This window comes from Mastigoproctus giganteus, chromosome 11 (genome assembly GCF_048544385.1).
Source record: "Mastigoproctus giganteus isolate SK-2022 chromosome 11, ASM4854438v1, whole genome shotgun sequence".
NCBI lineage: Eukaryota > Metazoa > Arthropoda > Arachnida > Uropygi > Thelyphonidae > Mastigoproctus > Mastigoproctus giganteus.
The window spans coordinates 40,379,934-40,392,327 of record NC_143585.1 but is presented as its reverse complement, the minus strand read 5'-3'; the positions used below and the strand labels follow the sequence as shown (position 1 = coordinate 40,392,327).

Below are 12,394 nucleotides of genomic sequence, written 5' to 3'. Positions count from 1 at the left end.
CAAGGAAGCTCTCATAATTATGGCTAAGGGTTTGCTTACTTCCTTTGCTGCCTCCTTTAATATAACTGGATAGATCCCATCCACCCCGGGTGCCTTTCTTGTGTTTATCTTCAACAATTTCTCCTCCATTTTACTCTCAGTTATTACAAGATTCTCTAGCTTACTGCTAGAGTTGAATACACCTCTGGCATTCCCCTCGCTGAATAACTCCTCATGTGTGAATGTTGATGCAAAATATTCATTCAGCTTGTCAGCTACCTGAGCAGGATCATCAACAGTCGACCCATCGATATCAAGTGGACCAATCTGATTCATCCCCCTCCTTCTAGAGTTTACATAAGTAAAGAACTCTTTGCTGTTTTTCTTTGCATCCCTTGCCAAAGATTTCTCGTAATCTGCCTTCGCCTGCCTAACCTCCTTTGTAACTTGGTTACAGATCAACTTGTATCTATCATAGGCTTCTGTGTCATGTGTTAATTTGTATGTATCCCATGCATGTTTCTTCTCTGCCATATGCCTCATCAGTTCATCTGACATCCATTTAGGCCTAAACCGTGAACAATATTTCATAGTTCGTATGTATAGCCTAGTAGCTTCCAGATAAGTTCTTTGAATGCTTCCCATTTTGCATTTGCTGTTGGTAACATCATCAGTCGGTCCCACTGTATAGAATTTAAATGTTGTCTCAGTCCATCGTAGTCGCCTTTACGAAAGCAATAACCCTTCTCTTTACCCCTAATGGTAGTTACCTCTTTGAGTAAATCCCACTTCAGCACACTGTGATCACTGCCACCTAGTGGTTCATTTATCTGCAGATTCTTAATGCATGAAGAATCACTGCTGATAATCAAATCAAGAGTATTCTTCCCTCTAGTTGCCTCCTGAACATGCTGATAGCAGTATGTAGATAGCATGTATGTGAAAGATTTGCTTAGCATCTGTAGGTTTCTCCCTCTGTTGTGTAATTGAGTGTTAGTGATTCTGGTTGCAGTTTACACCAAGTGAACAGAAATCACGGGATACCTACCTAGTAATGGATAGGCCCACCTTTTGTTTGGATAAGGGCAGTCACATGGCGAGGCATTGAGTCCACTAGTTCATGAAAGCGCTCCACAGGTATTTCCATCTGTGCTTGCTGCACCGCTGTCCATAATTATGTGACAGACATTCCTGGGTGTCCAAAGTTCAAACGGACCTTTCCACAGCATCCCAAAAATGCTCCGCAGAGTTCATGTCCAATGAACAGGGAGGCCGTTCCATGGGGGTAAAATCTGCAGAATGCTCTTCGGACCATGTTCTAATCACCATGGCTCTTTGGGGAGGCGCATTTTCCTGCTGGAAGAGTCCATTGCCCTGTGGGTGCACGATGACCATGAAGGGATGCAGATGGTCTGCAACGATGGACACATAACCCGGACCATTCAGAGATGATACCTGAGGTCCCAACGTGTGCCAATTGAACAAGCCCCAGATTATTACCATCTACCTGCCTGAACAGTAATTGTTGACATGACAGGTGCATATCCATGTGTTGTTTCCTCCAGATACGAACCCTCCCATCTGCTCGAAATAACTGGAAATGGGACTCATCGGACCAGGAGACCTGTCTACAATCATCCAAGGTCCAGTGCTGATGTTCTTTCACCCATTTGAGGCATAGATACTTGTGTCATGGTGTTAGCAATGGGATTCTGATGGCTCCCATAACCTACTGCGGCTAACAATCGCCTGATGGTCTTTGTGGAAACGTTTCTGGTGGCTCTCTTGTTGAAGTTGGTGGTGATTTGTGCCACTGTCGCCCTCTGGTTGGCTGAAACAATCTGAGACAGACGTTGACGGCCATGTTCATCCACCATCTTTTTCAGCCCACAGCACTGTCCATGATGAGATGTTATTCTTGAAAATGGCATATTCCCGATACACTCTTGATACTGTTGAACGGGGATAGCACAATTTCTGTATCACCCCTGCGATAGAGTGACCTATGCATTGGGAAACCACTATCATCCCTCTTTCAAAGTCTGTTAACTCACAATGTTTATGCAGTGTACTTATATACCTGCCAAGCAGTGGGTTTGTCCACTAAAGAGGGGTGACAGCATTGTGTTGCCCAGGAACCAGGTATCTCATGAATTCTGTTCTTCCAGTGTACTACAAAGCAAAGTTTGTTTCTGTGAATATTACAACTTTTTTTTTTTTTTTTTAAATTGTATACCCCTCAGAGATTCTTGTTTTGGGTTACTCTTTTTATTTATATATTATTATTTTGGTAATAAAGTGATTTTATTTATATAATCCTCAGAATCACCATACTTATGAATTCACACTTATTTCCCCTACAGGAACCATGCAGGACACATATCCCATCTTCAGGTAAATCAGATGCTAAGAGGAAAAACAGAAGGAAAGCATTAGATCACATAAGAAGGAAAAGTGAGTGGCAGTAATTTTGCATTTATTAAAATGTCATTCATATTCAACTTAGTTTTCCCATTCATAAGGAGACTAAGTTAGAATTTAATAACTACAGCTTAATCATCTTTATATGAGACGTTTTCTTTGTTAGTGATATCAATCAAGAAGAAAACTGTTCCAACACTTTATACGCCATGATGAATAATATTAATAAATGAGCATCATCAGCCATTTTCAGTCCACTGCAGGATGAAGGCTTCTCCAGCCACTTTCCAGTTCCTTCTATTTTGAGCACTGGCCATCCATTTACTACTCAAAAACTCATGAATTTCATCTATCCATCTCCGCCTTTGTCTTCCAGGTTTTCTTCTAGCTCCTCTTGGGTACCATTCTGTTATTTTCTTAGTCCATCTGTCATCATGTCTTCGAGCTATGTGTCCTGCCCAAGACTGTTTTAGTTCTTTAGTTTTGATAAGAATGTCCTTTACTTGAGTTTGCTGCCTAATCCATATGTTTCTCTTCTTATCTAACAGTCTGATTCCCAATATAATTCGTTCCATTCTTCGCTGTGTAGTTCTCAGCTTCTCTTCCATTCGTTTGGTGAGTGCCCAAGTTTCACTTCCATAAGTCATGGTGGGGAGTATACATTGGTTCATTATTTCATGTTTCAGACAAACTGGGATATTGCTCTTCAGTATATTTCCTGAATGCTATCCATCCAAAATTTATTCTTCTCTTGACTTCCCGCCATTTATCATTATTACAGCTAATAACTTGTCCCAGATAAGTATATGACTCCACCTTTTCAATTACTGCTCCTTCAATCATTATTTCCCTTTCTGTGGCATACTTGTTCATCATTACTTTTGTTTTAGCCATGTTCATCTTTAGTCCAAAATCCTTACTAACTGTGCATAACTGATTAAGATTTTCCTCTAATTCTTTGGGATCGTGGCTTATGACCACAGTGCCATCTGCAAATCGTAAATGGTTTAGGTACTCTCCGTTCACATTGACTCCTTTCTGCGACCAGTCTAATCTTCTGAAAGCTTCCTCAAGGGCAGCAGTAAACAGCTTCGGAGATATTGTGTCTCCTTGTCGAACTACTTTCTCGATTTTAAATTTGCTACTGTCTTTGTCTAGTCTAATAAAGGAGGTAGCACTCTCATATATTTTCTTCAAAATCATAATATATGGGGTATCTATGCCTTGTCTTTCCAGTGCCCGAAACATTGCTTATGCTGTATGGAGTCAAATGCCTTTTCATAATCCACAAATGCCAGGAATAATGGTGTTTTATATTCATTTGCTTTCTCCATTAGCTGTGATATTACGTGAAGGTGATCCATAGTTGAGAATCCTGTCCTAAAGCCAGCTTGCTCTTTCGGTTGATTGTCATCAAGTATTCTTTCTAATCTGTTAGTAATGACCCTTGTGAACAACTTGTAGATGTGGGATAACAAGCTAATTGGTCTATAATTTCCAATTTCTGATTTATCTCCTTTCTTATGCAGCAAAACTATGATTGCATTATTCCACTGCTTAGGCGTCACACCTTTTCTAATGCACTTTGTGAAGAGCCTTGCCAGTTTTTGTGTTATGTCTCTTCCTCCCAATTTTAACAACTCTACAGTAACTTCATCTTCCACCGGGGCTTTCTGATTCTTCATTTTCTTCAATGCATGTTCTACCTCATCAGGAAGAATATCAGGTATGTCGTATGTGTTGCTACTTTGCAATCCATCTTCCCCACTGCTGGCATCATTCCCTCGCTCCTTGTATAATTCTCTATAGTAGTCTTCTGCTATTTAAATTATACCTTCTCTGATGTTTATAAGTACATCATCGCTATTCTTCAGTTTCAGTATCATTTGTCTTTCTGTATTACTGCTTATGGCTGCTGATTTAAATCCTTTGTTTTCCCTTAATGTTTGTTCTACTTTTGTGTTAAATCTTCTTATGTCCTCTCTGAGTCTCTTTCTAATGGCTTTGTATAACTCAGTATACTCAATTTTCTCTCTGTCAGTGTTTTTCTTGCTCTTCATTTGTCATCTTCGGTTCATCGTGACAAGTGTTTCTTGACAAATTTTTTCTTCTTTGGATTTCTTTTTCCCTATAGGTTTCTTGGGCTTTATCACTTTCAGAAAGTTGTAGTATTCCTCTTCGATATCTTGGTCCTGAGCAGTGTGCAGAAGCTCAAACTTGTTCTTAAGTTCCAGTACATACTGCTTTTTCTCCTCCTCTGTTATCTCAAAGACCTTTGTATTATTTACTCGAGTCAGTTTTTTTTCCTTTCCTTTCCTACATCTATATCAAGTGTACATCTTACCATTCTGTGATCACTTCCAACATTTACCTTATTCAGGATGGTAACATCATTCACAATATATCTTCTGTTAATGAGGATGAAGTCGATTTCATTAGTTGTTAATCCATTTGGACTCTTCCATATCCACTTTCTGTTCACCCTTTTCTTGAAAAAAGTGTTCATTACTGACAGTCCTTGAGATTCTGCAAATTCCACAAGTCTTTCACCAATTCCAAAATTTCCTATAGTTCCTCTTTCTGCGCTGTTTTGCCTTTTTCCAACATTGAAGTCATTCAATGTTGGAATTCAACATTAGCATTGAAGTCCTCCATAATAATAGTGTAGTGGGTTTTCTGCTCATCTAGAAGACTCAATTTCGGTGTACATTTCTTTAACCTCTTCATCATCATGGCTTGATGTTGGTGCATAAATCATTATAATCTTTAGCTTGTACCTCTTAGAAATCTTGAGTATTAGTCTTGACACCCTTGGTGATGTACTTTTAAATTCCAAAATGTTGTTTTTAAAATCTTTATGGATTTAATAAATGAGCATCATGCTACAACCCCTTTATTAACTTCTTGTTTGTATGACTAATGAATAAGAACATGGGGTATGAATTTGCTTTTCTCATTGAAAGGAAAATTAATGGTTTCAAGATAAATGTAGCAGTTGGGAGTTAATGGATTTTCACCATTACTTTAGAAAAAGGTTGAATTAGGACTCCAGAAATACATTTGCCATTGGTTACTAAATTTTTATCTCTAACCACCATGAATTTTTAATGTTAATAAGAAATAGTTTTGAGACTCCACTTTTTATGAAATTTTGTATTTGATTCTTTTAGAGAAATATTTGTTAAGTCAGTCATTCCAAATTCCATTAAAATTGGATTAATAGAAAGGTGATAATTATTATGTTTTTTTCTGTCTGTCCGCATGTTATAATTAAAATCTCAGTGGATGGATTTGAAATTTTATATTTGACTCTTATAGACATACCTGTCAAACCTTCACAAATTTCATTAAAATCAGATTAGTAGAAACCCCCAGCAATTCTTATTTCTTTTTTTCATACATATCACATTGGCTATATATTTAGAAGATTTTTATAGTTAGAACTTAAAGTACTGTTACTGTCTGACAGGAAATGATTGTGGACTCTTCTTATTGATTGGTGTAAAAACAGATTGAACAACTACACCAAGGGTTTAATAACCAAAAAGTTTCTTCCAAGCATCAAACAGTTTGGGAAGGGTATGCCAAGTTGGTTTCAACCAAATCTATATTCATCGTTCCTGCTTATAGGACACTGGTCATTCTTTGGAAAATTGAATGATTTAGATATTTCAACACGTTCATCGTGTACGTGTGGAGAAAGAGAAGACCAGGTACATCTTCTATACAGGTGCCATGAATACCAGGATCTACAAGAGGAATTGATTGATGGGGCATCCAGCGTTCAAACACTCACTTCTGGATGTGAGGCCCTTCTACTGAAGACAAGGCACTTTGATGCTTTCCAAACGTTTGCTGTACAAGTTTTCAAGAGATGACGAGTTTTGCTGCAAATGGAGCAAGAACAATGCTAATAAAATTATCTATGTACCTCCAGGGCACATCCAATTTTCTTGAGTGAAACAGATGTAGCACATTCCATTTTTTTGTGACTGAAACTGATACATGTAGAATGTTTCTGTGGCAATCAAAACAGAAGAGGTGATCTGACCACAGGTGACACTCATTGTCAAACTCACATCTCTGTTGTATCCTTGATGGAGGTGAAAATCAACATCCTCTTCAGCATGAGGTGACTATTTCTTCCTTAAAACGCAAACCATGCAACAGCATATTTAAAACAATTTCCACCATGCTGCCGTGAATAGCTCATAACATTTTCTTGAATGATACTTTCTGCATGAGTAGATCCTCCGGCTAAATCATACTGAAATTGTAATTCCAAAGTGTCACCAGTTCCTACAACACAATGTCCTAAGGTGAGCTGCAAATGGAGCAAGAACTTCATTTGGCAAGCTTTAGATTACAGCAAGGTGGTTCTTTATTCCGCGAACGGCAGGTGTGTGATGCGGTTCCTGATACTGCAGGCAGGAGCTTTGGCAGCTTTTAGATAATCACTAATGATTCAAGAGGACTAGTACAAATAGGCCAGTTCATTTCTAGTTAGCCCACATTTCATCACTGAGTATGCTTTCAAGGCAAAGTATTCGAGGACAGGTGCTTCCCTAAGTGGTCTTTCATCCTCATCAAGTACAGGTGCTTCAGACTGTGCATATCATCACTGATTAGTCTTTTAAGTCAGTGTATTCAATGAGTCCATTGGAAACATCAACCTCTAACTCGAAGATAAGCAGGAGCTTTTTTTTTTTTTTTGATATAAGATAAGACTGAGTTTTAGGATTGAAATTAACTAAATTATCTTTGCTCCATTAGAGAATTACGTGGATATTAGCATTTAAGGAATTGGTAATGGATATTCAAGAAGTTGAAGATGTTTGTGCAGGGGCAAGGTTTCTCACACTGGAAGGTAGAATGCAATGTGCTATCATCAGCAGAACTACGGATAGGATTACCAGTCAATGGAAGGTCATTAATATACAAGAGGAAAAGAGTGGAGAAAGAAATGAACCTTGGGGAACACCAGCATTAGTGGAGAAGATAAAAGACAGAGAGCTGTCTGAGTGGTCAGAGAGAAAACTGGATACTCAATAACAAAAAAAAATTGGCACTCCATAAGATGGAAACTTATTTAGAAGAACTTTATGCCAAACATAAATCAAAATCCTTTGAAATGTCAAGTGCAACTTCTTAAGTTTCACCAGACTTTTCCATTGAATTTGTTGATAGATGGATAATATATGCCAGTATATGAACAGTGGATAAACATTGATGGAATCTATATTGGTAATCATTGATCAGATGGATGGTTTCAAGATAATTTAGGAATTGGCAGTTAATGGATTTCTCCATTACTTTAGAAAGAGTAGAAGTGAGTGCAGTGGAAATATAATTGGATGGGAAGGATTTGTCACTCTTTTTGAGAACTGCCTGGATATGAACAAAAGGAAAAACAACAGTGGCATAAGAAATTGTTAAAAGGTAACAGAACAGGAGTTAGCTGAAGAGCAAAGGTTTTGAGAAAAAGTGGAGAAATACCATTGGGATCTGAAGCATTCTTGGCATTAAGATTTTTCAAAATTCTTCTGATATTAGCATTAGCATTAGCATTAGTAGAGGCATTTGATGCAAGAAAGCAAGCTTATGCAGCATCAGCCAAAAAAAAAAAAAAAAAAAAGTAACATAAATAAATAAAAATAACCACTTCCACTTCACCCCTCTGTTCGTTCGAAATACCTGTCCAGCTGAGCCTTAAACTTATTTAGGCTATCAACTTCCACGACAAGGGATGGAAGTCTGTTCCACCCACCAACCACCCGCTGGCTAAAGGCAAATTTCCGCACATCTATCCTACATCTGTCTTTCCTCAATTTGAATTTATGCCCTCTCAGGTGATTTTTCTGAGCTAGAGGAAGAATCCCATCAGCATTGAGCATGCTCAAACCATTCAAGGCTTTGTACACCTCTATCAGATCACCCCGCTGGTGCCTAGTTTCCAGACACTGTAATTTGCAAAACTTAAGCCTTTCTTCGTAAGAGAACCCCTTTGTCCCATTCACCAATCTAGTTGCCCTTCTCTGTACTCGTTCCAGCAGCTCTACATCCTTCCTGAAATGAGGCCTCCAGGCCTGTATACAGTACTCTAGGTGTGGCCTGACCATTGCCTTATACAAGGGAATAATCACCTCCTTATCCCTGCTAGAAAAATTCCTATATATCATTGACAATACACCATGAGCTACTCTTGCAGCTCGTCTGCACTGCTCAGAGAACTTCATATCTGCCTGCACCACCACCCCCAGGTCCCTTTCATTCTCTACCACTGTCAGTGTAGTACCACAGAGTTGATACGTTGCTCTGGGGTTGCTGTTTCCCATATGTAGTACTTTACATTTGTCAATGTTAAACTTCATTTGCCACCTCGAAGCCCATCTGCTCAACCTTTCCAAATCCTGTTGCAGCAGCATAGTGTCAGTAGTGTCCTTGACAACCCTGCCAACCTTCGTATCGTCTGCAAACTTGGACATTAAGCCTGATATACCATCATCAATATCATTTATAAATACAGAAAACAATAAAGGCCCCAATACTGAACCCTGAGGGACTCCACTAATAACATTAGTCCACGATGAGCAGTGTCCATTGATTACCACTCTCTGTCTTCTCCCCCTCAACCACCCCTTTATCCATAGCAGCAACTTGCCTCCAATGCCACACTGCTCCAATTTGTGCAGCAGTCTTCCATGTGCAACAGTATCAAAAGCCTTTCTAAGATCCAAGTATATAATATCAAAGTTATTCCCTGCATCCAGTTCTTTTGTGACTGCATCATAGTATCCAATCAAATTGGTCAGGCAAGACTTCCCCTTAACAAAACCATGCTGTGTCCTAGCTATAACTGAAGTCTTGTCTAGATGATCCTGCAGTGCTTCTTTCACCAGTGCCTCCATTAATTTTCCGGGAACAGAAGTTAAACTCACAGGTCTATAATTACTTGTGTCAGCCTTTGATCCCCCTTTGTGAATTGGGGTCACATTTGCACATCTCCAGTCAATGGGTACCTCCCCTGAGTCCAAGGAAGCTCTCATAATTATGGCTAAGGGTTTGCTTACCTCCTTTGCTGCCTCCTTTAATATAACTGGATAGATCCCATCCACCCCAGGTGCCTTTCTTGTGTTTATCTTCAACAATTTCTCCTCCACTTTGCTCTCAGTTATTACAAGATTCTCTAGCTTACTGCTAGAGTTGAATACACCTCTGGCATTCCCCTCGCTGAATAACTCCTCATGTGTGAATGTCGATGCAAAATATTCATTTAGTTTGTTAGCTACCCGAGCAGGGTCATCAACAGTTGACCCATCGATCTCAAGTGGACCAATCTGATTCATCCCCTTCCTTCTAGAGTTTACATAAGTAAAGAACTCTTTGCTGTTTTTCTTCGCATCCCTTGCCAAGGATCTCTCGTAATCTGCCTTCGCCTGCCTAACCTCCTTTGTAACTTGGTTACAGATCAACTTGTATCTATCATAGGCATCCGTGTCACGTGTTAATTTGTATGTATCCCATGCATTTTTCTTCTCTGCCATATGCCTCATTAGTTCATCTGACAACCATTTAGGCCTAAACCTTGAACAATATTTCTTAGTTGGTATGTAAAGCCTAGTAGCTTCCACGATAAGTTCTTTGAATGCTTCCCATTTTGAATTTGCTGTTGGCAATATCATCAGTTGATTCCACTGTATAGAATTTAAATACTGTCTCAGTCCATTGTAGTCGCCTTTACGAAAGCAATACCCCTTCCCTTTACCCCTAATGGTAGTTACCTCTTTGAGTAACTCCCACTTCAGCACACTGTGATCACTGCCACCAAGTGGTTCATTTATCTGCAGATTCTTAATGCATGAAGAATCACTACTGATAATCAAATCAAGAGTATTACTCCCTCTAGTTGCCTCCCGAACATGCTGATGTAGAAAACAATCATCCAATAAATCCACAAAAGCCTTGCTACTGTGTGAGTGACCAGCCCCCAAATTCCAGTCAATATCTGGGAAATTAAAATCCCCCATTATAAGACTCTCTGATTTACTGGCCCACTCTATTTCTCCGAACAGTTTCTTATTATACTCATCAGAGTCATTAGGCCTATAGCACACTCCTACTCTCAATTTTGATCTCCCAATGCTTATGTCACACCAAACTGACTCGACACTGCACTGTCCAGCGATGTCGACTGGCTTCACTTCCTTGGATTTTATGTGTTTCTTAATTAATAGCATAACCCCTCCTCCCTTCCTATCCTGTCTATCCTTTCTGTACACATTGTACTCCCCAAATTCCAGTTCTGCATTTCTTATATCTGTGTGACACCACGTCTCTGAAATCCCCACAATATCTGCCTTTGATGTTTTGAGCAATACCTCAAATTCATCAAATTTATTTACTAAACTCCTAGCATTGGTGTACACACAAGTATACATGCACCTGTTCTTTTTCTTAGCTACCCTAACACAACCCATGTGTTTACTTGTACCCCAATGATTCCCAGCAGTCTCTGAAATATCCTGCATCTTATTTTCCAGGCTGCGGCTCATTCCAATAGAAGCAGTGCATATCCTTTTGACGGACCTCAGGAGGCACTGAGTGGAATGTACCGGGAATGGTGGGAGGTGTTTTATCAAGGTCATAGAGACAGGAGTTAGAAGAAATGCCAGTAAGTCAGCTTTATATTTAACTGAGGTGTCATTAGAACCATCAGGTTTTAACAGAGGCGGGAGTATAAATGGGAAAAAGTTCTGGCCAATAGCTTTGACAAGAAATCAGAATGCTTGACTACCAATTTTGTCCTTGAGGTTGTCACAGACATTCTCTCAGATATGTCAGACAAGTTGTACCTTGCTACCTGGGACTCGAAAACACTGGTGGAACTGATATTGGTTGACATTCAAGTCAAGTGAATCGAATTTCGGCAAAGTACGGACGTTCGGTGATAGCCAGATCCTCTGCTTGCACCTTCACGATGGTGGGACCGTTAGTAATCCTGGGTATAAACAACACGATGTCCTAAAGGGAGCTGCTTCATTTGTTCCATGCTTCTGCATGGAGCCAGTAATCCTGGCTCCATGCACAAGCACACTGTGGTTGACTCAACCACATATAAGCAGGGTTCGAGGTGTGGCACCCACACCACATGGAGGAATGCCACCCCTCTGTGTTACCAGGCATTACTAGGTGGTAGATAACTCTCATCAATCGGTGCAATACCACCACTTTGCTTATTGGAGGCTTGAAATGGTGGAACCGATGTTTAGTCTCCACAGCTAAGTTCCGGTCAACCCTTCCCCATCTCTTCCATCATGGAGAATGACTGATGATTTTCGAGGTTATGATGAATATCATCGCGAGATCCAATCTTCCTACATTTCGACGGTACAGCTCTAAAAAGGTGTTCGCAGGCCGGGCGCTAGTTAGTACACCAAACAGAACCAAACCAATTGGTAACTCTTTAGGAGGCTTCTGGATCAGCTAGTGTATAATCTTGCTACCTCTACTCTGCCGGATAGTGACAGGAGGGAGTCTGAGTAGTGTGAATGTGGGGGGCATTATCGAGGCCACGTTTTGACAAAGATCTGGGTATATTCTTACCATGTCCCCATTACTTTATCTTATTATTGAATACATCATGAATTGTCAAACAAATAGAGTAAGCTTATCTGCAAAAAGATCTAACCCTCCAATATTCCTAGTTTGTTTCACAGATATACGTGGTCTCAATTCCAATCTGAACGATGTCCATTTCCACTTGCAGTCTGCCAAACCCCACGTACTTTTTCTGACAGAATCTTAGTTATCGGTTGATTGAACTACTGCTCATCTCAGTTGCCCAAATTATTCGCTGTATGATTCCTTTTGTCTCAAAGGTGGTACTTGTGCATATGTCTGTTCTGATATTCCCTGTCAGAGATTTGGTAATTTGGAATCTCATCTTTTCGATCTTCTCTGGCTTAAAATCTCTCTACCTCATTGTGTCAAATTC

General features: G+C 39.7%; 1 protein-coding gene across 2 annotated transcripts in view; it reads left to right on the top strand.

Annotated features, from left to right (window-relative positions):
* LOC150077938 (uncharacterized) overlaps positions 1-12,394 on the top strand; it is a 635,130-nt gene that overhangs the window by 244,028 nt on the left and 378,708 nt on the right. For both annotated transcript variants that reach the window (XM_090384667.1, XM_090384666.1), the window contains exon 7: positions 2,343-2,433. In XM_090384667.1, the coding sequence (XP_090240793.1) occupies positions 2,343-2,433 (91 nt within the window). The remainder of the gene's footprint in view (positions 1-2,342; positions 2,434-12,394) is intronic.